Genomic DNA, 25691 nt, shown 5'->3' with positions numbered 1-25691 from the left:
TAGAACGAGAAAGGAGAATACTAACGAACAAAGTGACGCTTTTTTTGATTGTTGCCACGGAACAGATATCTTCGGTTGATCTTCATACCGGCATGGCGCATTTCACTTTGATGCCATTGTGCAATGATCTTGGCCGCACCAGCAATCGACAAGTCGGTAGGTTTCCAGTATCCTGGGACACGTAGTGATAGACACCATTTGACATCGTGATGGACGGGTTCGGATGAAATGATACCGTCTCGGGCGTTGATGCGAGCCAACACAAGATCCATTAATTCTTCGTCGTTGTATTTGTGATCAGCCCAGTTGAAGAAGACAGTCACCCATTGGTTGGCTCCAGGCACATGGGGTTCCTCGCGGATGTTTCGTCCGTTTGGACAATTGAACATTCCTCGAAGATTGCGTTTCTTTGCTTTCTTTGTAACTCGACAGGAGTCAATCGCTGAGACGTGGTTTCCCATGGTAGAAATGTCTGAAGTAGAGAGCTGAGATTGGTAGGAGAGAAACTGAAGAAATGAGACAAAAGGATGAGACTATGAGACATGGCAAGTCTAATATATCGATTGAGACGAAAAGAACAAAGACCATTGATAAGTCCTTTAACAGCACAATTCATTGTGGGTGAGTAGTAGACCTATCAATAAGGGCATTTCTTTGATCACAGAGTGAACACTAATAGGACATCACAATGAGACCTTTGTTCTCTTTGAGGACTGAAAAGACATTGTTTAGTGGGCTCACAAGATGAAAGCACATCGAGAATGGTCAACTTCCTAGGGGGTATATAAATATCCTTATTAGAACGGAATTCTCCTCTCCAGCAGAATATCAAGACCAACCCCCAAATCTATGCGCCTGTCTGCATAATTCGTGAGACGAGAACAAAGACACTCTAGTGATCTCATCCAATTCCAAACAAGTATAACTTGAAACTGACCTCCAAGCCCCAGAGTACTTTCTTCTAGGACAAGTATATATCGTCTGGGGTCTATCACAGGGATACCACAACCCAATCCTCCTCTAACACAGCGATAACCAAGAACAATGGGAAAAAATGGAGGGTGGTTCGAAAACAGACGAGACACAATCGGTAGACGTAAATCCCTTTTCTCAGGAGACACTCGGTTTGTGACTGACCTGAGAAGGGACGAAGTTAAAAAGCTAACAGAGATTCTGCACATAGACAACACAAGAGCAAAACACATGGATGAGGTTGTCAAGCGCATGATCCACGAGCTGCCAAAGAATATGCGCCGTGACCGTTGGTCAAGAACTAACAAGGATTTGTGCGATACTCATCAGGGTCTGAATGCAGACCTCATGACCGATGTGTTCAATCTCGTCCAGAAGGAAGTCGGTCACCACCTTCGCAAGTTCGACGCGTACCCGGACTTGCTGAAGCCGCTCGATATATTGATCGTGCAGAAACTACAGGCTATACAGGGCATGTGGACGAAGCCTGACCCGAAAGACCCCGTCTCAGAAGCATGGCACTATGAGACCAGCTGCTGTCAGGCGTGCATGGTGGCCCGGGTTGCGAGTGACAAGAATGCACTGCGCAATCTTAGAATCGCCCTACTCTCTCGCACGCAGACTCGTTTGAACCATGCCCCACGAAGACTTATGAAATTCGTCGACAGTTGTATTGACTTATTCCCTAATCATGTTGATGAGTTGTATGGCACATCTAGCCAGTTTGCATTCATCCTGAAGGATACCCGCAAGGCCTGCAGCAAGGCCTGGTACCAAGACCCAGCACACGCGGATTCGACACCTGCACAGCGAGAGCACGCCGATCATGGCAAGAATGACAACGACAAAAATGACAAAAGGGGAAAAAGCGGAAAGAGTGCACGTAGCCATGGCCCGGCCGGTGAGTATAACCCGAGGAAGAAGTATCCCCAGCCACCACCACCAATCGCAGCATCCCACCCCGCGGAAAGGTATGTCCCCGAATCTTCTTCGTCATCTCAATGTACTGACACTGACACTGAAGGGCGCAGAATATGTCGCCCGACGTCGAGCCCTTCCAGGAAGGCTTCGACATCATCATACCACATGAAGCGAGATCGACTACCAGACCCGAACCCGGACCGCGTCACTAGACTCATGGATTTCGCCGATGATAGCTATCAAGGCTTAAGAATAGGCCCGGAAAGGCGGAGGGCGAGCACCGTCTATGGACCTCCTGGGACCCCTCCATCACCTAGCACCGCAAGCAATTTCTTGGGGACCATGGATGAAATCGACGAATTGCTCGAGATGTACAAGGGTATGGGAACAAATCCCTACTCTCGAAGCACGGAAGACTTCTCCATACAGGGGAGTAGTCGCCTTCCATCAGAGTGTCGCTCCCGTCGATCTGTTCCACTGACAGTGATTGGAGTGATGAAGATGAAGTCCCGAGAAAGCCAGAAAGTAGCTCAGCAGCGAGGACTACTTGGAATCTGGTGTGTGAACAGTCGAATATGATTTGATCTCTCCTAGTCTCTTTCATTTCCTTTGTCTTCGCATCTTGTTTGGGCGTTGTTTCTTAAGTTGCTTTTGTTGTCATTTGCTTTTTGAAGTCTTTTGCGACTGGCACTTTCTGCTGTCATTCTGTTTTCCCTTGCTATTGTATGTCAAGATCTGGTCAGAGTCGAGTGTTTGAGCATAGTCCGTAATATTTGCAGATGTACAGATACTGAATACCCAGAAGAAAATGCAAATGGCAAATAATAGACATTATTGACAGTAGGTCATAGAGCGAACCATGTACAAAGCACTGACTGGCGCATTTTGAAGTATTAATACATTTGGGCCATTGATCCCATATACAAAAAATGACGGAAAGCCCCACAGTCTGGCGGAGACGGCCAGCAGCTCCAGGGACGGCGTTGGGGATGCATAAAGAAAAATCAACACATGCTCGGGCCTTATATCATCACGGCTTTAGTTGTGGAGAACACTTCCAGGAACCCCATGACTCGGGCCTTTGAGACTATCAACAGTCTTTCGGCGCAGTCGGGTACGAGCCGCAGGCCCCTCAGGTGATACCACTACCCGCTCAGGTTCACGTTCCTCGGCCACAGTCACAGTTGGCGTGGTATCAGGCGCCTGGGCAGCATCCAGATCCACCTGCTTCTGGGCATTCTCTCGAGCTCGTTCGTAGCGCAGCTTGACTTCACCAGTCCACTGGGTACCAAGAAGGCGGTCCCAGAAGATGAAGAAAGGCTGGGAGAAGTTGGTCTTGATACCCCAGCTTTGGTGATGAATGTCGTGGTAGGCAGCATTGTTAGAGGTGAAATGCTGCAGTGGATCCCAGGGGAAGGCATAGCCACAGTGGTCGTCAACAGTTTTGATAGTCGACATTGTAAAGAACCACATGGCCTGGCGGGTGGTCATGCCGGAGACTAAGAATCCAATACCAGTGCCAGCCGTATCCAGGAGGAATCCCTCAACCGGGTGGTTGTAGAGGGCGCCGAAAGCATAAGGAACGTAAAGACGGTGGTGACGTGAGTGGAAAGTCACTAACAACTAATTAGTATGAAACCATCAATCAACTTCGAAACGACAGGCATACCATAGAGCCACCGGTTCAGATGCATAGCGCGGTGGAGGAAGTACTGCCAAGTATCCACAATGGAAATCGCCAGCAGGAACTGAAGGGTCGGTACAAAGTACCAATATATGAAACCGGCAACTGCAAGTTCCCAGTTCGTGAACGCGGGGGCTACAGCCTCGGCTCCGTTGTCGAGAATTATAGACTGGGTCACACCGGGGTATGATCCACCAGCCAGAACTCCCGCCAACATGGTATAACCGCTTTGGGACACCGATTTTCCAAGACTAATGGTGTCAACTCCAACAAGAGCTAACAATGATGGGACAGCCTTCTGGGCGATCCGCAATCGCTGCGCCCACACAGCCACATCATACTCTTCTCTCCCAACGGTTTCCTCGGCATCAAAATAGATGAATGCAAAGCCGGCCAGGGTTTGAATTACCTGTTGTAAGACAACATCCCGTACGACTTCCCAGCGAGTCACTTTGTTTCGTTTCAGGACTTCTGCGGGGGTGTGGAGCCGGTATTGGACGAAGTAATCATTGACATCGAGGAAATGATAGATCATGGACATGCCCCAATAAGCGATTACGGGCAATATAAGCGTAAGGATGCTGTCAGGAAGAGGAGCAAGCAAATGCTCTCGCGCGGTCAAGGTGTAGGTTGGTAGGGGAGGAAGGTCGAACGCGACTGATGCGTTTACAGCCATGGTGAAAGAATGGCGATACGTTGAGTTTTCAGTAGCACAAAGAATCCAAGAACGATCAAAGGGAGCTTGGATATTAAAATGACCCCAAGGTTAGGAAGCAAGTAAAAGAGAGTGGACGTCCGCAACTGCCCACCGTCCGGATGCTGACGGGTAGGCGCGACGCAGGATGATTCCGATCAGCCAGAGATCTCTCGGCACTGGCCGGTACATACAAAAGGAAGTAGGTTAAAGAAAAAACAAAGAGAATCAGATAATGATGAAGGAAAGAATAGGAATAGGAATTGCTCGGAAGATAAAAGATAAACGTTCAGATCAGGAGACGGATTCGGGTGGCGCGAGCCCGAAGACGAACCAGCCCAATACATGTATGGACGGTATATTTGGATTAAATGGCTGGGGAAAGTAACCAAATACAGTATGGTATGGTATTACGTGGACTGATGCTGACTCAGTTGTCTATACTTCGGCCTGGGCAGTCCTGAAGGAAAGTCAACTGGGTTGAAAACGACCTCGGGAACATCAATTGATCTAAATTAATTAGTTCCTCGACTTTCCTCTTGCCAATTGATGATATCTCAGTCTTTCTGATATTTATACATCCCATTTTTACCCCAAAATGATATTGTATCTACGAAGTACCCCGAAGTACCAATACTGCGCTAACACACAGCTAGTGGCCGTGGCCCAGACTCCACGGTACCCGTGCGGTACAAACCAAATGAATGCAAACAGAACAAACGGCATCCCCCGCTCTAGTATTTTTTTTTTTAAGAAAAAACCTCGTCCCCCCACCTTAAAAGTGTTTTTCTTCCTTCCCGTGCCTCTTTACTTTCCTACCCCCTTCGTCTTCTGAACATATAATTCCGCCAAAATGATTATCTACACTGTATGTTTGCCAATATCAATTGGATTTGCCTCTCTGCGTTTGCAGGTGAATTTCAACTGACAACCCCACTAGGACATCGTTTCCGGTGACGAGATCGTCGCCGATACCTTCAAGCTTGTTCCCAACAAGGATTTCGATATCCTTTGGGAGTGTGACTGCCGCAAGTATATGAAGCGTGCCGGCGAAGACTTCCAGCTCGAGGGTGCCAACCCTTCCGCCGAGGAGGGGGGCGACGACGATGAAGGTGGCGAAGGTGAGACCACCATGGTCCACGATATCGAGGACCAGTTCCGTCTGGTCTGGCTCAAGGCTGAGGAGGGCGCGAAGCCCTCTAAGGAGAGCTACAAGACCCACATCAAGTGTATGCTTCGCCCTTTGGTCTTTTGGTCCGCGCAATTTACTTACTGTTGTTCTTTGATACAGCTTACCTTAAGAAGCTCCACAAGAATGCCGCCCCCAAGTTCGCTGCGGCCGGAGGCCCTGAGGAGGTTAAGGCGGCCGAGGAAGCATGGAAGAAGAAGGCCGCCGGCGCTATGAAGATGATCCTTGCCAACTGGGACAACTACGATGTTCTCATGGGCCAGTCCACTGACGGCGAGGCCATGTATGTCCCCATGTCAATTTCCCCTTGCAATCTTAAACTGACTGTTTCTAGGCACGTCCTGATTGACTTCCGCGAGGATGGTGTCACCCCCTACGCCACCGTCTGGGCTGACGGTCTCAAGGAGGTCAAGGTCTAAGCAACTCTTGTCGTTCCAAAGAAGCGATAGTTAAAGCATACGCACCCTACACGAACAAATACGCCTTTCTGGGAGAATTGCGGGTTACAGCTCAGACGCAGCGGCTACTTATTTCCCTTCCCCGGCCCAGTCTGTTCTAATAAACCTCTCGCAATTTTTGAACCCCGAGTTAGTGATCTATTGGGTCCATAAGAGTTACGCTTCATGAAATCATCTGTCATGTCTTATTTTCTGGCTTGTACAATGTAGTCTGTATTTGCTATCGCTGATCCAGTTTTCGACACCACATTTGACTTAAAAAGAATTGAGTATTGGGGCCCCAAAAAGTACTTTGCTTGTCGCAAACGAGTAAAGCGACACCAACCATTATGTGGATGTATAGGTTTTTTTGACTTTTTATCGCTCATATCTAGTGTCTATATCAAGTATATAATGGATACTAAGGGTATCCCGGCCAATCACCCCCATTATTCCCATTCCAGGACGGAAAACCCCCTTCCGGGGAGGAGCCTGGAAGTGGAAGACCACTGGCATATGGATTAGACATGTCGATGGGGCTATTGCCATTAAACGCTGAGGTAGTCCCAACATTGGTGAAATCAAGACCCGAGACAGGATCCAATTCCATCAGATCGTCTGCGACAGGAAGATGTTGCCCGAACACAGCATCCCACTGGTCCCAGTCGAAGTTGAGGTTGGGGTCAACCATCGATGGCGGTGTAGGAACTCCCTTGGATATAACATTAGGAGATCCAGGGTCCACTACGGGCATGTCACCAGGAGCAGTAATATCAGGATTTGAATGCTGAACATGTGGGGCGGGAGCGGTGGATGCAGGAGATCTTATCGGTGGAGATGCACCAAACAAGGAGTCCGCATTGGTTGAGGAGTCGCCAGCGCGGGGAGGTATTAGATTATCGGCGGGAATGGGATGGAATCGGGAATGTGAATGTGGATATGAATTTGCACGCGAGGGTTTATCCTGTGGATGGTATTGATATCGCAGGGGACTTTTTGTAGCATCCGAGCTAACAGAATTCGAGGATGTGTGGGAGCGGGTGAAGTTGTAGAATGTTTTGACGAAATCGCTGGGTTGGTGCTTGTGTGTTGAGGGAGGGTTGGCCGATGCTGAGCCTGGAGACCCGGCCTGAGAGGGATTTGAGCAAGGAGGGTCATAATCCCCATGAGTATCAACTGGCGAAGCAACGCCAGCCTGGATCTGATCTTGTTCGGTCCAGAGCATTCGCGGATTGAGGCCAGCCTTTTGCCAAGCCTTATGGCGAAGGCGGCGGATCATATCCCAGGCTTCACGGCCACCGTCTTTTAATCGCCGTGGTGTTGAGACGCCGCCTTCACCTCCTACGACGCCTCCATCTGGACCAGAAAGCGCGAGTATGCGGTCGATGAATGCGCGGGACCTGGATGCTTCAGGGCTGTAAGGTCGCTCATATAGGTCAATAAGCATGATCCTGTATTTCGTTAGCGTGGCTACCGACACCTGATAATGGAGTCGTACATAGTGGCATGCATTGGTTGATGATTGCTAAAGAGAAGTATCAGTTGCCTATAATTCTTGGCTGCTATAGTAGGGGAAAAATCATACCCAGGCCAGCTCCAATGAAAGGGCTGGAAATCAGGATCCGTTGCGAGTTGGATGAATTTTTCCATGAAGCCATGACAGTGGCGTAGTGCACTATTCAATATTAGCACATAGACTTATTGCCCGATGGTGTGAGCAAACCTCTGGCGTGCCGCTGGCCAAATCCGGCTGCGAGCGTTCTTCAGAAAAGGCTGGTAGGCCACGCAGAAGGCCTAGAGGAAGGTCAGTTGGGTACAAACCCGCACAGACTGGGAAACGCACTTTGTCAATGTACAACGAAAGAATGATCTTCGCCCATTTATGGAAGCAAACAAGAACCGGTGAGTGATACTGTTCTGGGCATCCGGTGGGACCTTCGCCTGGAAGCTCTGTGTCGGAAGAGCGGCCATCCGGGGATCTGGTTATAGAAGAAGCTCGGTCTGGCGTGGACAGGTTATCAACATCCTTCCCTTCTGGAATCCTGTCGATGATGGAATTCAGTTTCAGCTGCAAGTCAAGGAGTATTGACCGGAGCTCCTCCATGTCCTGTCTAGTGAGGGGCTTTGTTCCAAGCTGGATTTTCAATATGCGGCGGACAGCGCCTGGTAAAAATTAGTGGGTGGGTTTTTATAACGGAAAGGTGCACTCACGAGCCATGGTATATTTCCCTCTTGCGGTCAGGTAGTAGACGTTGACCATTGATGGCCCGCCGCAAATGGTGGGATCGTCTGGATTATCAGGCAGCCGCTCCCGTGAAGCAACATGTTTCATGTAGGACTCCGCAGCAGGGGTACCTAGGATCGTGTCTTTCAGTTCACTCGTCTCGCACACATCCCAATAGTTTTCGTCGTTGACAAGTGGAGGCAGGCCGCTTGACATGGCAACGACACCGTCCATGTGCATAATGTGCCACCATATCCGGCGACGGTACTCAGCTTCACATGGCTCTATGCCAAACTTAGCTGGGTCCCGATGCAAGCCCATGGTCTGCGCAACCCTCATCGCGAGACTAACAAAAAGACTACTCGCCAAAGGCTCTTCCTCCTTGGTCACAATTGTCTGTACGATAAGATAAGCAGCGAGGCCTTGAAGTGAAGGGCTGCGCGGGAATTTGACCCTCGTAAGCCACCTGTTAGCTTCCTCGGTATATATTGTGGAAAGGGCTGTCCGCGAGGACATATTGAATTCGGCTTCGATTGTTCGCATCGAGATGGTCACTGAGCCGCCATACCATATCGCGTACAACAGTGGAATGAATGATGGATTTGGGCACGACTCTCCCGAATAGCTGCTGCAGTCATACCAATCCCAGAAGGAATTGTAGAGCTTGAGGATAGTTGGAGGGTGAATGACAGGGCTGATAGCGTGTACACCGGAAATGAATCCTTTGTAAAGAATATGGCTTTGCCGCCTCGTTGGAACGTGATCAAGCATTTCTGGCTCCACCAGCTTTTCATTGACCAAGGGAGAGTCACCCGAAGGGAAAATTATAGATTGTTGGAAGGAACGAGACCTAGGCGTGATTGAAGGTGTCGAGCTGCCTATTGATTCTCTCCATGACTGTCGACCATCGGCATGCGAATCCGCTATGTCTTCATTTTTATTTTCAGGGGCAGACTGATCATGTGAGCTATTTTGATCTCTCAGCAATTGATTAAGCTCATTGATCTAGACGCTAGTTAGTGAAAACTGCTTACTAGTGGGGATGTCTAGTGAACAGCATACTTCGCCAGAGATATAAGCCCAATACGTGGTGCCAACATATCTAATTAGAGTTAGAAAAGAGATTTGTATTTCAAATGGAGCAATTTTGACCAACCTTGACCTTCCACCGTCCTCTAGGCTCAAATGGCCTAAGTTCAAACTGCCAACCGGGTCTACCAGATCAGTGGCCTGACCGGATGGGATCGGAAATTCATCACTGTCTGGAGCAATGCGACGTGGGCTGGTAGATCTTGACGGAGTTTTATTTCCGCTCAGACCATTGCTGGGCCGTGGGTCATCCAGCTCTGTGGCTTCCACTTTCGCATCCGGGGCCGTTGCCTGCATGTTCACGTTTGCGAGTGTCTGGCCGGTCCTCCCAATGCGCTCAACCATTGACATAAGCTTGTCGAGTCGCGATTCGATGGCGCTTGGGTCAGGCTTTTCGCCAGTCGACTCTGCCCGCTTCAAGTGTCCGTAAAGTGACTGGAGCTCCTTGACATCCTCCTCCAATGTCCGGGGCATCTCTCTCCTTCGCTTAACGCCATGCACATTTTGGGAAGAACCGTCGCGCCCATCGTCATCTTTTTGGGGTGACACGTCATATATACACTCGGTGTTGTTCTTCACGCAGTTTCCACATATTGGATGTATCTGAAAGGGAGATATATGTTAGCTTAGAACAGGGCATCGGTGTTGGCAGCAATCAGATCGATCTACCTTATCGCATTTGACCTTCCGACGCCGACACATGTGACAGCTGTAGCTCGCGCGGTTTCGGGTGATCTGGCGACCTCCAGCCAAAGATCCCCTCAATGATGGAGCAAACGAGCTGCCGGGGTTGGGAAGACCCGGTACGGGTTGAGCATGGGGAGGGCTCTGGTTCATGTTCCCTGGCAAGACATGAAATAGATCAAGTGTTAGCATGGAAACAATACGCGCAAAAATACGGAGTAAAACGGCGGCTTCGGCGATTGCAGGATTGCGGGGGTTCCTTGACGTTATCGGAGATCGAAGGGGCCAGCCAATGATATCACTCTATTTCGAGGTCAGCACTTAGTTATGCCTGAACTTTGCCTGAACTTTGCCTGAATTTGAGGGCATCCAATTTGCTTGTGGGATATCCGATTTAATCCATGGAATATATATATGTTAAGGAATATGATTTAAACTACTACATATGTAGTACGTTTAGTGTAATTTACATATCTCAATGGTATGCGAACCTTGTGGAACTAAAGCAAAACCGACAACATTTGATGTCTGACGGGTGCAGGGCCACATGCCAATGCAGGCGGTGCTTGGAAATACCATAGCAAGTCCATATATGTATCAATTGATAGAGAAGATATTCTCCCTTCAAGTTCTTTGACTTTGAAGCACACTTCTAAGTCACGGCGATCAGCCCAATTTACCTCTGATATTTCTGGTCTGCATAGCCCCGATTTATTTGGGTCTGTTTGTTCCGTTTCTCGTAGTTTCGCCTGAAACCCGACGGCATACTGCATTGCTTGGCTCTCTGCTTCTCACCGCACGCTAATGCATGAAGTGGCTTGTATGGGGTCTCTCGTGCCCAATCAATCCCAAACCGGGATGCCAGACAGCTGTACTAAAAAGCATTGCGTGGCCCAGAATTTGGGGTTTCTCAGTAGAAGAAATAGCAAGTCTAGCATTTTAAAACCTAGCAATTTCTCACATATCGCCTCCCGTATTACATCACAAATCGAACGATACCCACGATGAGCTTTGGATTCAGCTTGGGAGACTTGATTTCCATTATTACTTTGGCTAATAAGCTCCGAAAAGACTTTGTTGGTGCTCCAAGCCAGTTCAACAGTATCACTAGAGAGTGCGTGCATACTATACACGTAGTTCATTGGCCAGGAACTGATCCCTTTTTCGTCAGCATAGGGTCAGAGGACTGGCAATTATCCTCCAAGATCTCGATATTCAACTACTGGGTTACGATATCAATGATAAGCAACAAAAGCAACTAGCTGAAATCAGTCACAGCTGTGGGATCCTACTGAATGAGCTTCAAGATGCCATGGAGAAATACAAAGTCGTTGATTATTCTGGTACATCAATTCACAAAAAGGCTAGAAGTATCTGGAAGAGGATTTCCTGGGAGCCGGAAGACATAAGCGAGCTCCGAGGTCGGCTGATGTCTAATGTGATGTTGCTCCAGTCATTCATGAGTGCTATATCAAGGTATCGTATACTCCCCCCCCCTCTCTCTACCCCCCTTCTGCCCCCTTTCTACCCCACCTGGTACTTTGGCACCCGTGGACACCTGAGCATGACTAACATCTAACATTCATAGGCAAACTATGGTGGCGACAAAACAAACACTGGAACATCTCAACCAACGACAGCAAAGCGATGAACGGTCTTGCATTCTTGACTGGCTGTCTGCCGCTGATTACACTTCGCAACAGAGCGATCTTCTCTCTCGACGGCAAGAAGGAACTGGACAATGGCTTCTCAATTCGGAAGAATATGAACATTGGCTTCGCACACCCCGAGCGACCTTGTTTTGTCCGGGCATTCCAGGTGCAGGAAAGACCATCTGTTCTGCCATCCTTGTCGACGATTTGATTACGCGCTTTCAGGATAATCCAAATGTTGGCATAGCCTACATTTATTGCAATTTTAATCGCCAAGATGAGCAAAAGGTTCAAGACTTGCTTTCAAGCTTGTTAAAGCAACTAAGCCAGAAGAGAAAATCTGTCCCAGATGCAGTCAAGGACCTCTACACGCGCTACAAAGCTACATCGACGCGTCCACAATTTGACAAAGTATCAAGAGCTCTGCAAACAGTCGCTTCCATTTATTCGGACGTGTTTATTGTCGTCGATGCCCTCGATGAGTGCGAATCCACTTGCCGTACCAGACTTTTGCGCGAGATGAGGAGAATTCGTGCCGGTGCTGGAGCAAATGTCTTCGCCACGTCAAGGCCCACGGAGATAAACGATTTGTTTAAAGGGGGCGGAATCTTGGAGATACGGGCTCATGAGGACGATGTTCGACGATACATTGGTGGCAATATGTATCGACTCCCGGGATTTGTGGGTCGAAATACTACATTGCAAGAGGAGATTACGACTGTAATCCCGCGCCATGTACAGGGAATGTGAGTCTTCTTATAGTATTAATCCCTCGCGAACGACTTGGATTGCTTATCTACCCAGGTTCCTTCTTGCACAGCTTTATTTCGAGTCATTGATCGGCAGGAGGTCAGCCAAATCTACTCGAACGGTTCTGAAAGAGTTCTCAGATGGGGCTAATGAATATGCATACGACAAGGCTTACGACAACGCCATGAGCCGAATTCAAGGGCAACTGAGAGAGCAAACTGAATTGGCGATACAAACTCTCTCTTGGCTCACATGCGCAAGAAGACCGCTCACTTCATTGGAGCTCCAGCATGCACTTGCAATAGAGAAAGGGGAATCTAGCCTTGACGAAGAGAATATGCCGGAGATTGAAGACATCCTTGCTGTGTGTGCTGGTCTAGTTACCGTCGAAGATGAAAGTGGGATAATTCGGCTGGTTCATTATACAACGCAAGAATACCTCGAGCGGAAGAAAGATGTACTGCTTCCCAGCGCCGAAAATGAAATCAGCATGTTGTGTGTCACATACATTTCATTTGACATATTTGGATCTGGGATTTGTGAAAGCGATGAAGCGTTCGAGGAGCGTTTAGAATCACATCCATTCTACCCTTATGTGGTACGCCATTGGGGCGATCATGTGGGTGTAACTAGAATTCTGCATCCTGATGTGATAAACTTCTTGAAAGATCAGGCAAGGATTGATGCCTCAGAACAAACACGCCTTGTTGTAAAGCACTCAATCCCAAACAACTGGAGCCAGAACTTCCCAAGGGAAATGACGGGTCTGCATCTCGCTGCATTATATGGAATTGAAGAAGCAGTGTCTTACTTTCTTCAACATCAGCACCCTGTGGACATGCGCTATAATGGTGGCCGGACGCCGTTGCAATGCGCCATTTCAAGAGGCCATTTGAACCTCATTCAATTACTTCTCGCCCATGGAGCAGATCCCAAGGGGAATGGCGATTTAAACAACGACCCGTTGTCATCTGCTGCGGCTCTCGGGCATGAAGATATTGTCAGACTTTTTCTCGAGCGGGGGGTTGATGTTAATACCCCGCCTGGATCGGATAGAAGCGCCCTAATTGCAGCATGCGGCAAAGGCCGAATACACACTGCGGAGATTCTCCTCAACAGCGGCGCAAACATCGATGCTGAGAGTCAGCTCTTCGGGAACCCCTTAGAAGCCGCTGCTGTAGCTGGTCACTGGGAACTAGTAACTCTCTTGCTTGAGAAGGGCGCCGATCCCAATTCCCAAGAAAGCGAGATCGAACCCGCATTGCAAGCAGCCTCGGCGAGCGGCAGGGAAGATATGGTGCAAATTTTGCTCAATCATCACGCGGATATCAACCGACAAGGCGGGGCATATGGAACCGCCCTCATAGCGGCCTGTATCAACGGGCATGAGCAAATAACAAGGATACTTCTCGATAACGGCGCTAATCCAAATTCGGAAAACGGAGCTTTCAACAGCGCACTGAGAGCGGCCTCGATGAATGGGAATCAGCAAATAGTGCAAATGCTGCTCGACAGCGGTGCTAACATAAATGCGGAACATGAGCGTGGCACAGCCCTGATGGCTGCTGTTGCAAAAGGACAATGTCACATTGCAAAGATGCTGCTCGAGAACGGCGCCGACCCTAATGCTCGTGGCAGACCACATGGCACTGCTTTGCATGCAGCCGCTGCGTTCGGATTTGTTGAAATAGCGCAGATTCTACTCGACAGAGGTGCCGACAGCACCATTCGTGCCGGTGTTTACAAAACGCCCCTGCGAGCAGCGATGATGAGAGGTCATCGGGAGGTTGCCGCGCTTCTCAAAAGACAGGGCAGCACTTAAGCGGCTGAGTACTAGACTTGTTACCAAACAAGACCTTCTACGGTTGTGAAAAGGATTCACTATGACATCAGTTTATGAGCAAGACCTCCATTAGAAACTAACCATTATACTTCTCTTGAGGCTACATGCTACCAGGGAGATGGAGGAGGAAGAAACTCTTGGTATTCAAACTAGCAAAGCAGGGCCTTTTTATAGAGGCCCACATTCACAAGCAACAAACAAAGCGCGCAGTCTGACAGCGCAATAAGGCAGCCATGTAGGATGGGATGATCTCAACAACTTCTCTATTTAGGCCCTTTTCCACTAGAGTGTCAACATAGTACTCCTGCGCCCCAATGTTACTACTATGTATCTCAACCCACCACCAACGTGTCTCCTATGTGGAATGGAAATCTCATCCACCTTTAATTATGGGATTTCAGATGCAACACATCATCATCAAGGAGTCCAATACCAAGTATTGTCTGACGGGCAATAACATAGTCTAGCATGATGCGTCTGAGCCCCACTATATCCGAAATGATCTGGCAATAGCAAGGATCGGTGGAAGGAAAGGTCCAAGAGAGGGAACAGTCGGAGGAGAATTAATACGACAATCATCATTGCTTTTTTTGTCAGCCCAGAAATTCATTCCCCTTCCTATTCCCCTTCCTATTACCGCTGTTCCTAGATCTACTGCAGTATCAATTCCACCAGATCTTCTTTCCGTGATAATCCTTGACATTGTCATTATCCGGTGATACCCCCGGGTATCGGATCCTCCCGAGGTCCCGAGGTTTATCCACGGAAGGTCGTCGGAGTTATCTCCGTACTACGGATAGTTACATGTACATATCCCTGTATAGTCTAAATAAAGTATTAATTTCAATTCCGATGAATAACCTAGGAATTCTCCGGAAGAATGGAATTGTTTCCCTGCAGTAGTGCAGTAGTGCAGTAGGGCTTGCAGGTGGCAGCTGACTGATTCTTCACGCTATACCTATTGTAGTTCACTCTACCCCACACACTTCCCGAGGTCATCCCTTTAATCTCTCCATGTCACTTTCCACGTGGCAATATATTGAAACACAACTGCCATGGATAAGGAGGAGCATATTGCAGTGGTGAGTAGTACTCATTTATGATCCGAGAGTGTGATTCTCACCTGCCCAGGATCCCACTTTCTACTCTATGGTTCATGGCGTGGAACCGGATGACTTCCAATCGTAAGCATAAGCACCGAAATCATATCCATCGCATTCTCATCTCGTTTCATCCTCAGTGAGACTACCCTCTCTCGCCTCGACCATCGCAAAGGGACGGTTGGAAAATGGCCGAAGGTCAGTACATTTCCAGTCGAGGCTTGCTTCAATGATAATAACGTGCAGCAAAGATATCAAGCGATAAAGGAAGATGACTATTGGTTGGTCACGACGATTTGATATTTATGATGCATGATTTGACCATGTCCATGGATGCAGGGGTCCTTCCGACGAACAGCAGTTCGAGGCATTTGAGATTAGGTAAACTGCATCACCCTCCCGGGCTCCAGGACTCCCCCGGTGCCCTCGCTAGAATGGCGTGGTACTAACATATCAAAGTCACATATTGTTCATCGTGCTGGACTACCACCAACCGAATCCTCTCTTCCGCGCTCCTATTGGCGATTCGCCCAAGGTAAATTGATAATGATGCCATCTTCTCTGCTTGACCCTCTGCTCACCATGCCCTATAGCATATTCTGGACATCGGAACTGGCAAAGGAAGCTGGGCCATGTAAGTCAACAAGTATCCCGGCCTCATTTTAAGAAACTCTCTAACCAATGCCTAGTGACGTTGCCGATCACTTCCCGTCAGGTAATCGAATTCTTTATACAACTCCTTACTCTATCTTTTTTGGATTGACACGAAATAGCGACCGTCCGTGGTGTGGACATATTCCCCCTCCTGTGACCTGGATGCCCCCGAATTGTCTATTCGAGGTGGACGATGTGCTTCGTGAATGGACATGGAGAGAGCCGTTTGACTATATCCACATGCGCATGATGTATGGAGCATTCGATTCGGAAGGATGGAGCCAGGTATATAAGCAGGCCTACAAGTGAGTCTAATTCCCACTTCACTACCCCACCTGCTTATACCCGGAATCCTAATCCCCTTTTCTTTAACTCTAGTGCCCTTGAACCAGGCGGTTGGATCGAGCAAGTGGAAATGGACATTCGAGTTTATAGCGACGATGGCACCTTGAAAAAGGATAGCGTTCTAGCGGGGTGGGGTGATCTATTTCTTAGATGCTCTGAGCGAGCCGGTCGGTCACTCAGAACCCAGGAAACGATGCGCGGCCAAATGGAGAAAGTCGGATTCGTGGATGCGCACGAAGAGCTGTACAAGATCCCTCTAGGCCCCTGGGCTAAGGATAAACAACTAAAGGAGGCCGGCCAGCTCCAATATGCTCACTGGAGTACTGCTCTAGAGGGCTGGGCAATGTGGCTTCTCACTAAGTTTGGGGAACCGGAGCCGTGGACAAAGGAGGAGGTGCAGGTCTATCTGGCTCGCGTGCGTGCGGAGCTAAAGGATCCGCATGTACATCGCTATGGATATGGGTGAGTGTTTTCCTTTTACACCCCTCGAAATGCTGCTAATGAAGTTCAGTCGTCGTGTGTGGGCGAGGAAGCCTACTGAGGAGGAATTGAGAAGACAGGAGATCAAGCGCGAGCCATCGCCATAAATCCGTCTTCTGAAGGCCAGAGGCAATAGCCGATTCGTTGTGTCGCTCGTTTCTCCAGTACAGCAGCCTACTCACATATGTGAACCTCTTTGAGCATTGAACATTACATTCTTTTTACATTCTTGCCTTTCTGGATCGGATCATGGCATTACCATCTGCGATATGGAAGAAATCGATTCCTGTACTTTGTTCTCATTTTGGAGATATGAAATTGTGTTGATCTCATCTGCTGGCCTCCCTGATCCTTCAAACCCAAGTCACGCTCTTGTGATGAAAATTCAGGGGCTTGGAACGTGGCCGTCGAGCACAACATACGGAAGATGAAGCCCGTTGTGTTTCAAGTGGTGCTCGGAGCCAGATGTTGACCTGCTCCAATTCGATGTCGAGGTAAGACTGGAAAAATAAAGGCAATTTATCAGACTCAGAAAAGGCGCGAATCACTTGCAGCTTTCTGTTATATTCAAAGTGCATTAGACTTCATTTGACTCAAATTGGGCGACAATGGAGCTCCATCAATAATTCTATCCTCAGGTCCAACTGGCAAAGGGAAGCTTTATTCAATATCCCTTGATGTTAAGGAGGCACGTACGACATGACGCCAATGTTCTCGCTGGGTCTAGGCACCATGTCACCATTGGCCAACATGCATATTGATAATGGCAATAGGGCTGACGCAGCTATTCTGACCTTTGTTTTTTGTTTCTCCTGTTATGTGGGCTGTATATATGATAGTTTCTTGACCAAGCTCTTTTCTCCTTGCTACGATACTATTCACCAAAACATTGACTTGTAGTTATCCATATATCATATTCAACTACAACTCAACTACAATATACACCGACCGAAGACCTTTCACGAAGGCGGAACAAGCTGCTCCTCCTTTGGCCAAGTAGCAATAGTGGTCGCGTCACCGGTCAAAGTGAATGACAGCACGGCCGAACGCTCATTGTTCAGCGCAAGTTCATACTTGCCGGGATACACAACGCGATTACCATCCTCATCGGTGCGAGCCACGTTGTCCAGTGAGATCGGAATTGTCATGGTCTGAGTGGCGTGGGGTTCAATTCCACCCAGGCGATCAAAGCCAACTAGCCACTTGTTGGGATGCGGGCTCGGTCCAGCTTTTGTGTTGACGAACGCCATAGCGGTATAGTCGGAGGTGACTGTACCAGCGTTTTCAACTTCGATACTGTAGTTCATGAAGGGGACTTGTTCGATCACGTTGTATCCGGCGTTTGAGCGTGAGAGAAGCTTCACAATGTCGAAGGAAGCTCTATTGTTAGCTCCGTGGGAGTTGGCGAGTGATGTCTTGAAGGTTGTGTAGAACAGCCCGTGGCCAAATTCGTAAACTGGCTTGCCTGTATACCACATATAGGTTTGCCCAGGGTTGCTGCCCTTAGGGCGCAAACTCATGTCGGTAGCAGGGAATTGAAGAGCATACTCAGCAGGGTATTGAGTGACTGTCAGACGACCAGCGGGTGCACGCTTTCCAGTGAGAATGTCCAAAATTGCAGGACCCCCAGATTGGCCCGGGTAGCCACCCCAAACCAGAGAGTTGACGTTTTTGTTGGCCTTAAGGGACGAAGAGTCCACTTGACCACCGCCCAACTGGAGAACAACTAACGGCTTACCCAGCTCACTCAACTGCTCGATCAGTTGGAGCTGGTTACCAGGCCAGGTGATGGTTTCGCGATCCACTCCCTCTGCCTCGACGGTGTTGTCAATTCCACCAGCGAAGATGACCACATCAGACTTCCTCGCAGCCGACAGAGCAGCTTCAAACCCGGAAGTGGATTCTGAGGAGATATTGGTGCCAAAAGCATAGTTGACCTCAAGGTCCGAGGCTTGTAGGGCGGCGAGCGGGCCGGTGAGATAGGGCGCTGCGCCATAGTAATTTCCCTGCATTGTAGTTGTTACATTTGCCCATGGTCCAATCAATGCAACACTGCGGGTGCCCTTGGACAACGGTAAGGTGCCATCGTTCTTGAGAAGGACAATTCCTTCCACGGCAGCCTCGTATGAAATGTTCCATGCATCAGTGGCAACAACGTCAGACCAATCCAGATCTCGGTATTTGCTGTTGTTGCCATCAAAGTAGCCCAAACTGACGAGATTGGAATAGAAACGAGTGGCAGCACGTTCAATCTCACTGCGCGAGATCTCGCCCTGGGTGAACGACTGGTTCAGATAGAGTTGATAAGTCGCACCACAGTCAATATCTGTGCCTGCCTGTATACTTTTTGCCGCAGCAAGCGAGGCACTGGAGGCATATCCGTGGGGGTTGAAGACATTGTACACAGCGTCGCAGTCGGAAGAGACATAGCCATCCTCGACAAAGTTCCAGGTGTCGCGAAGTAGAGTCTGGAGCAAGAAAGAATTGGCCGATGCGGGAACACCATTGACTGCGTTATACGATGACATCACGCTGTGAACTCTTGCATCTCTCACGGCTGTTACAAACTGAGGGGTGTAATAGCTAGCGAAGTCGAATGCGCTGATGCTCATATCATTTCCCAGTCTTGAATGGTTGCCCCAATTCTCGATGTCATAACCAGCGAAATGCTTTGCCGTGGCAGCCAATTTCAGGTTCTTGGGGTCCAAGCCACCCTGAAGACCCGTTATGTACTCAAGTCCGTAAACCGAGCAGAGCTGAATATCCTCGCCTGGAGTTTCCTGTCCACGGCCCCAGACTGGGTGACGGAAGGAATTGATATTGGGTGCATACACATCGAGCCCATATCGACCCCCATTGTTAAATGCTCTGCCTTGAGTTGACACGATTCCACCGATTTGGTTGATCAGGGTTCGGTTCAGGGCAGCCATGGTGAGGATGGGGGATGGGAACGAGGTAGCCCAGCTGTAGTCCCCAAATTCGGTGAGGTTTGCTCGATCTAAGCCATGAAGAGCTTCGTTCCAAACCTGGTAAGGTGGGAGACCCAGCCGAGGAATTGCAGGCATGACGTTTCCAGTACTGTTCACGAGCTCTTCAAAGGTGAACATGGCAATGAGGGCAGCGGCCCTGTCGTGGGGCTTTGCGGTAGTGTCACAGACAATTGTCTTGCTGAGTGGGCCATTGGAGCAGTCTGGAAAAGAAAAATCGACTTTTGCCATAGTCCCGGGGTAAAGGTCCGGTTGTGCATTGGTATTGTAGTCCGCATAACTGGTGTTGGCCTGGGATAACGCAGTTGGCGCGAAGGCCAACAAAGCAAGTAGTGGAAAGACAGGCATCGTAAAAGACTGTCTTCGAGAACGGATAGTCCAGCATTCTTGCCAGTGATGCGGGAATCAACTTATAGTCTGGAGTATGGAGAGGTCCCCCCCACACATTTGGACCGAGTTGGGGAAGTTGCACAGTCGATCCCAGGGGATCCCACGGAGGTTCGGGTTTCCCCCGAGATTGGGCGTTGGAAGTTGAACAATTTAGCCTGAAATTTTTCCTTATTTGCCGATGCTTGTTAATCATGTCCTCTTTGTCCTCCGTTGTCAAAGGGTGCAAGGGGGTCAAAGTGGGAAGAGGTGCACGGGAAGAGGTGCATGGAGTCCTTACTTCTATACCAGGGGAGAGATCCTGTTCTACTACTATTTCCTCGAACTACATTTGGATATTAGAATAGCTTTGAACCTTTTGAATTAATACTCTCTTACTCTCTTCACAGAAAATACTAAAGAGGTCTGAGAGCTGAGGTCACAATTAACCTCCAGAACAAGCTATTCAAGCTATCCAAGCTATCCAAGCTATCCAAGCCATAAGCCATCCGAAGGAATGGTATTTATGCGAGTTTAGCCTGAAATTACCCCTCTCATATGGAATGATGAATGCATCTCTGACATATTGCAGTTCTCATAGCCCAGACCCCGCAGGACCCCGGGTAATGGGGAAAATTGTATCTGCCGGGAAGATGTGGTTAATTAGAGAAGGGGTTGTTAGGAACCTAGTACAGTCTGGTTGAATAGCAGATAAACAGAATGCAACAGTTTTAATAAGATACCGGTTATTGGCTACTAAATAAGTCCCTTCACAAAGCCCTTGTTGGCCCTTTTCTACTGTCTAACTGAGAAGGGGGAGAAACATCTATATAATCAGATATCTAAACCTTGGAAAAGACTAAGAGACTACCGGAAAGACCACTTAAGAAGACTACAAATATTCTTGTACATCGTAACAGGGAAGTGCGTAAACCATGAGCCTTCAAGACTTGTGACTCGTCAACAGATTATGATACAAGAGTATATTGACCGCTATGCATGCAGACCGACACGTAACCACTCATAAAATACAATAAAACGCAAAACACATATTAGACTAGACTAACCACGCTTGACCTCTTGTTCAAGCTTGTCCAAAGCCTTGGCGAATTTGGGCTTGAGTGAGTCTAATGCGTCGGCCTTGATCTGGACACGATCAATGTTTGACGTACGCGTGATCCGGCCATCCACGCTGGCTGCGATCTCGTTGGCAAACCAGCGGCCCTCACGGTGAGCAACCAGGGACCACGCAGAGCCTGCGCGGCCTGCGCGGGCGGTACGTCCAACTCGGTGGACGTAAGTAGTGATGCTGGTCGGGATATCGTAGTTGATGACATGAGTCAAAGATTCCAGATCAAGACCACGAGAGGCACGATCAGTAGCCACAATCACGGAAATGCGGCCTTGTCGATACGCCGTCAATGTCTTGCGAGATGCAGAGGATTTGTTGGATTTGATGATAGTTCCCACGCGCTTGGCCAATGCGGGATGTAGAAGCGAAGTGAGACGTGCAAGTCGGGAGGCAGACTCGGATGACTTGGTGAAAATCAGAACAGTCTTGCGCGAGGGCGAGGGAACAAGCTCCATAGCATCGGATTCCGAGTCAAATGAGTCAGAAGAATCAGAGGCTGAATCCGAGTCCGAGTCTGAATCTGACTCCGAGTCTGACCCAGAAGATGAAGTATCGTCATCAGATGATTCATCAGAGCTCGTCTCATCGTCAGAGCTGGTGTCATCATCGCTGCTAGTGTCATCGTCAGAACTAGAGCTGTCAGAGTCGGATGAATCAGACACGCTTGGAGCTCGATCCCCACTAATCTCAATGTGAGAAAGAAGAAGACGCAGCAGATAAAGCGGCTTGAGAGATCCGTCGCCAACTTGAACAATATGCTCAGATAGAGTTGGGGGTAGGGCAAAGTGCGCATCTGGATGAATAGCAGATGGGTCTTCTTCGTCGGCAGCATCCTCGGAACCGATAATAACCATCTTGGGGTTAGCGAGGCGCAGCGAGTTGAGTTTGGAAATGTCGCGGGTCATTGTTGCACTCAGAATCACCTTTCGAGGAGGCTTGGCGTCGATCGAAAGTCCAAGTTCAGACAAAAGCTTTCCACCAGGCCCGAAGGTTTCGGGGGCCTCTCGACTGTTCAGCGAGTTCATAACCACATCAACCCACTCCTGGAAGCTTTCATTCAAGAGACGATCAGCTTCATCAATCACCAACCATTCGAGATGTTTGAGGGTGAATCCTTTGGTGTAACGAATATGGTCAACCAGGCGACCAGGAGTACAGATAAGAATGTCGACGTTCGGCTCGGATCGTTGGATGTGGCCCGGAAGAGACCCGCTAGAGTCAATCGCCTCATTGACACAATCTTCCAGGCTCAAATTCATCCAGTCGTTTCCTTTCAGCCCATCGCGCTGTTGCTGTTGAATGGCCGGGTTGTAAACCTGGTCGACGCGCATCAAGAGTTTCTGCTCGTCTTTGATAGCCACGTTACCCACTGCGCTTCCGATATGAAGTCTGGATCCGGAGGCACACAGCTCACATGATTCGCGAGCTTGTTTCACCAACTCTCGTGTGGGAACTACAATCAATCCTCTGAGTCTGGAAGCAGGTCTCGGCGGTAGAGCGGTAACAAGGGGGAGAACGTAGGAAAGTGTTTTTCCGGATCCAGTCGCCGCAGATACACAAAGATCTCCAGGGTGGTTTTGCTCCCCTTGTAGAAGGAGGGGAATGACGGTAGACTGCACAGCAAAGGCCTCTTTGTAGTTCTGTTGTTCGAGAATTTTGAGAAGATCCGGCTTGATTCCGAGTTCGGAAAATTTCTTTGTGTCCTGAGCTGACTTGCGCAATGGATTGGCCAGCCACGGGGGTAGAGATGAATACGTTGGGATCTGCTCTGGCTCGGGTGGGTTTTCCGGCTGAGGTAGTTGTTCAAGACCCTGTGCGTAGACGGCTTCGACAGCAGGGGTCTCATCTTCAACGACCTCGGGTTCAACTATCCTGGCTTTAGCACTGGAGACGGTTTTGGTGCGCTCGAATTTTGACAAAATCCCAGAATGCTTGTTCTTCGATTTGGGTTGTGCGACTTTCGGTGCTTCAACTTCCTCATCACCAGTTCCTGTAATCACAGATGCAGCCGCATCATCCAATTTGTCGTCCGTTCCAGAGCTCTTTCGCTTGCTCTTCTTCGATTTCCCTGCCGTTTCGCTGACGCCATTGCGCGAGTCTGCAACATTCGCTTTTTTGCGGTCTGAGGAGAGAGTACTTTCTTTTCGGGACGCTTCCGGCGAATCCGATCCTTGAAGCGCATCCTTGAGATGCTTGCGCTTCTTGATGCTGCCATGTTCTGTGTCCTCTGCGGTCGGCAAGCTTTCGCGTTTCTTGTGCTTCTTCGTTGGCGTGGGAGTCGCTGCAGGCTGGGAGCCATGGGGATCTCTCTTGCGCTTGTGTGACTGGGTAGATTTGGGAGTCACATCAGCCTTCTTGGAGGACTCGAGTCCCGAATTTTTGTCGACCATTCTCATGTAATTCCGCCAGTGTCGGAGTCGGCGTGGGATGCCTCGTGGGAATCAAATTCCTTTTCTTTGAATCTTTTATGCCGGCAGAACACATAATGAGATCACCGCCCTCACCACCGCCCTGCTTATCGGGACAGCTTCCAGATGTCTGCAGGTCTCCTGTATTTATTGGCTTGGATGGACTGGTGTTTTGAGCAGCAGATCTGTTCGCCATGGAAAAGAATTTGACACGGAGAGCAAATTCGATACCTCGGAGTTCTCGCCCCGAGAACCACAGCCACGATGCCTTATAACATCGCGTCAGTATTTGTTCTACTTACTAGTCGCCATTACTTGCTAACATCGCTCTGGTTATAGCATGGTCAGTGACTTCTTTTTTCCCCAGTCAGGTATGACTTACTCTTTTTTCCCTATAGTTCAAACAATCGCTAACCTTCCTAGGCGGAATTGAGAGTCACATATACCAATTGTCGTCCGTAAGCATGCCCACCTTGTCGCTCCACCTGAGCTCTTGCTAAGTGCTTCTCAGAAACTCATCGATCGGGGACACAAAGTCATTGTTATTACCCATGCATACAAAGGACGCACCGGAGTCCGATATCTTACCAATGGACTGAAGATCTACCACGTTCCATTCTTCGTCATCTACCGCGAAACGACATTCCCCACCGTCTTCTCGTTCTTCCCCATATTCCGCAATATCGTCATCCGAGAGGAGATTGACATAGTCCATGGCCATGCCAGTTTGAGTAGCTTTTGTGGAGAGGCTATCCTCCATGCGCGTACTATGGGGCTGCGGACTGTCTTCACGGACCACTCCCTCTTCGGATTCGCTGATGCAGCATCAATTCTCACCAACAAATTGCTTAAGTTTACTTTGAGTGATGTTGATCATGCGATTTGTGTTAGCCACACTTGGTAGGTTGTCACGGCCGTGTTGCACGACTCAACTGACAAGTTGCAGCAAGGAAAACACAGTGCTTCGGGCTTCGTTGGATCCATTAATGGTGTCGGTCATTCCGAACGCCGTGGTAGCAGAGAACTTCTGCCCTCTGTCTCATACTACTCGTGCACCTGAACAGGGTCTGACCTCGCCCGCCGATGCTCCAATATCCCCCAGACAAATCGGGCCCGACGATCCGATTACAATCGTAGTCATCTCCCGACTTTTTTACAATAAGGGCACCGACCTTCTCATCGCATCTATTCCGCGCATTCTTGCTTCCAATCCCAATACGCGCTTCATTATTGCAGGGTCCGGGCCCAAGGCAATCGACCTGGAACAGATGTTGGAACGCAATGTGCTTCAGGATAAAGTCGAACTTCTAGGTTCGGTCCGACACGAGGAGGTCCGAGACGTAATGGTGCGAGGTGACATTTATCTCCATCCTAGTCTGACAGAAGCATTCGGGACAGTCATTGTTGAAGCCGCTAGTTGTGGTCTTTACGTCGTCTGTACCCGCGTTGGAGGCATTCCAGAAGTTTTACCTCAGCATATGACAACATTCGCCAAACCGGAAGAGGATGATATTGTACTTGCAACCAGCAAGGCAATCGCGGCTTTGCGCTCGAACAAAGTGCGCACGGATCGATTTCACGATCAAGTGAAGATGATGTATTCATGGCGGGATGTGGCCGCGCGCACTGAGCGCGTGTACGAAGGGATTATCGGCGACATCAGCCCAGAGGAATTCTACGGTTACTATCCAGGCCAGGGCTGGGAAGCGAGTGGAGATCGCGTCCGCAGCTTTGCGCTAATTGACCGGTTGAAACGCTACTATGGTTGTGGTGTCTGGGCAGGCAAGCTGTTCTGTCTGTGTGTCGTGATTGACTTCTTGATCTATGTTTTTCTTGAGATGTGGTTTCCCCGAGCCAACATTGACATTGCACGAAGCTGGCCAAAGAAGCAACCGGCGAGTAAGACCCGTGAGACCGCCAGAAGTGTTCGCTGAGAAAAAAATGCCCCCAATCATCGGCACAGAGAATTCCGGCCTACCAACATGTTTAAGCCGACTCTTGGTTCTGCGCCTATCGTGCTTGTCTCGAGCAGCTCATACCCTCGTCTAATCACACCCCTTCACATCCTCTTGTGCTGCAC

At 49.1% G+C, this 25691-nt stretch overlaps 10 protein-coding genes across 10 annotated transcripts; 5 read left to right on the top strand and 5 right to left on the bottom strand.

Annotated features, from left to right (window-relative positions):
- Positions 1-20: 20 nt before the first annotated feature.
- On the bottom strand, positions 21-461 carry N7519_004929 (uncharacterized protein; the record flags this gene model as incomplete). Its single annotated transcript, XM_057291705.1, has 1 exon — positions 21-461. The coding sequence occupies one exon, from the start codon at positions 459-461 to the stop codon at positions 21-23; it is 441 nt and encodes a 146-aa protein (XP_057146516.1).
- Positions 462-1054: 593 nt separating this feature from the next.
- On the top strand, positions 1055-2271 carry N7519_004928 (uncharacterized protein; the record flags this gene model as incomplete). The annotated part of the gene is made up of 3 exons (XM_057291704.1): positions 1055-1124; positions 1184-1943; positions 2004-2271. Coding segments are annotated over 3 exons (1098 nt in total), but the record flags the coding sequence as incomplete, so codon positions are not given.
- Positions 2272-2931: 660 nt separating this feature from the next.
- sur2 (sphingosine hydroxylase) lies at positions 2932-4253 on the bottom strand (the record flags this gene model as incomplete). The annotated part of the gene is made up of 2 exons (XM_057291703.1): positions 2932-3509; positions 3563-4253. 2 exons carry the CDS (start codon positions 4251-4253, stop codon positions 2932-2934), a joined length of 1269 nt encoding a protein of 422 aa, XP_057146514.1.
- Positions 4254-5124: 871 nt separating this feature from the next.
- N7519_004926 (translationally-controlled tumor protein) lies at positions 5125-5879 on the top strand (the record flags this gene model as incomplete). Its single annotated transcript, XM_057291702.1, has 4 exons — positions 5125-5139; positions 5212-5500; positions 5563-5743; positions 5795-5879. 4 exons carry the CDS (start codon positions 5125-5127, stop codon positions 5877-5879), a joined length of 570 nt encoding a protein of 189 aa, XP_057146513.1.
- A 439-nt stretch (positions 5880-6318) lies between these two features.
- Positions 6319-10047, bottom strand: N7519_004925 (putative C6 transcription factor; the record flags this gene model as incomplete). The annotated part of the gene is made up of 9 exons (XM_057291701.1): positions 6319-7348; positions 7396-7422; positions 7483-7572; positions 7621-7691; positions 7741-8060; positions 8109-9126; positions 9184-9223; positions 9278-9813; positions 9880-10047. The coding sequence occupies 9 exons, from the start codon at positions 10045-10047 to the stop codon at positions 6319-6321; spliced, it is 3300 nt and encodes a 1099-aa protein (XP_057146512.1).
- An 851-nt stretch (positions 10048-10898) lies between these two features.
- Positions 10899-14118, top strand: N7519_004924 (ankyrin repeat domain-containing protein; the record flags this gene model as incomplete). Its single annotated transcript, XM_057291700.1, has 4 exons — positions 10899-11008; positions 11071-11370; positions 11483-12292; positions 12351-14118. The coding sequence occupies 4 exons, from the start codon at positions 10899-10901 to the stop codon at positions 14116-14118; spliced, it is 2988 nt and encodes a 995-aa protein (XP_057146511.1).
- Positions 14119-15194: 1076 nt separating this feature from the next.
- N7519_004923 (uncharacterized protein) lies at positions 15195-16825 on the top strand (the record flags this gene model as incomplete). Its single annotated transcript, XM_057291699.1, has 9 exons — positions 15195-15221; positions 15271-15323; positions 15380-15520; positions 15579-15620; positions 15699-15774; positions 15833-15873; positions 15929-16198; positions 16272-16700; positions 16750-16825. The coding sequence occupies 9 exons, from the start codon at positions 15195-15197 to the stop codon at positions 16823-16825; spliced, it is 1155 nt and encodes a 384-aa protein (XP_057146510.1).
- An 852-nt stretch (positions 16826-17677) lies between these two features.
- On the bottom strand, positions 17678-20053 carry xlnD (beta-xylosidase XylA; the record flags this gene model as incomplete). The annotated part of the gene is made up of 1 exon (XM_057291698.1): positions 17678-20053. One exon carries the CDS (start codon positions 20051-20053, stop codon positions 17678-17680), a length of 2376 nt encoding a protein of 791 aa, XP_057146509.1.
- A 1080-nt stretch (positions 20054-21133) lies between these two features.
- Positions 21134-23593, bottom strand: N7519_004921 (putative ATP-dependent RNA helicase DBP6; the record flags this gene model as incomplete). The annotated part of the gene is made up of 1 exon (XM_057291697.1): positions 21134-23593. The coding sequence occupies one exon, from the start codon at positions 23591-23593 to the stop codon at positions 21134-21136; it is 2460 nt and encodes an 819-aa protein (XP_057146508.1).
- Positions 23594-23813: 220 nt separating this feature from the next.
- N7519_004920 (phosphatidylinositol N-acetylglucosaminyltransferase subunit A/GPI3) lies at positions 23814-25545 on the top strand (the record flags this gene model as incomplete). Its single annotated transcript, XM_057291696.1, has 5 exons — positions 23814-23892; positions 23951-23982; positions 24035-24069; positions 24123-24511; positions 24558-25545. The coding sequence occupies exons 1-5, from the start codon at positions 23876-23878 to the stop codon at positions 25543-25545; spliced, it is 1461 nt and encodes a 486-aa protein (XP_057146507.1). The 5' UTR covers positions 23814-23875.
- Positions 25546-25691: the final 146 nt, after the last annotated feature.

This window comes from Penicillium mononematosum (genome assembly GCF_028829835.1).
Source record: "Penicillium mononematosum strain IBT 11891 chromosome Unknown utg000003l:1.0-8172316.0:1.0-8177699.0, whole genome shotgun sequence".
Taxonomy (NCBI): Eukaryota; Fungi; Ascomycota; class Eurotiomycetes; order Eurotiales; family Aspergillaceae; genus Penicillium; species Penicillium mononematosum.
The sequence above is the reverse complement of the archived record's forward strand: the minus strand, read 5'-3'. Positions and strand labels throughout refer to the sequence as shown.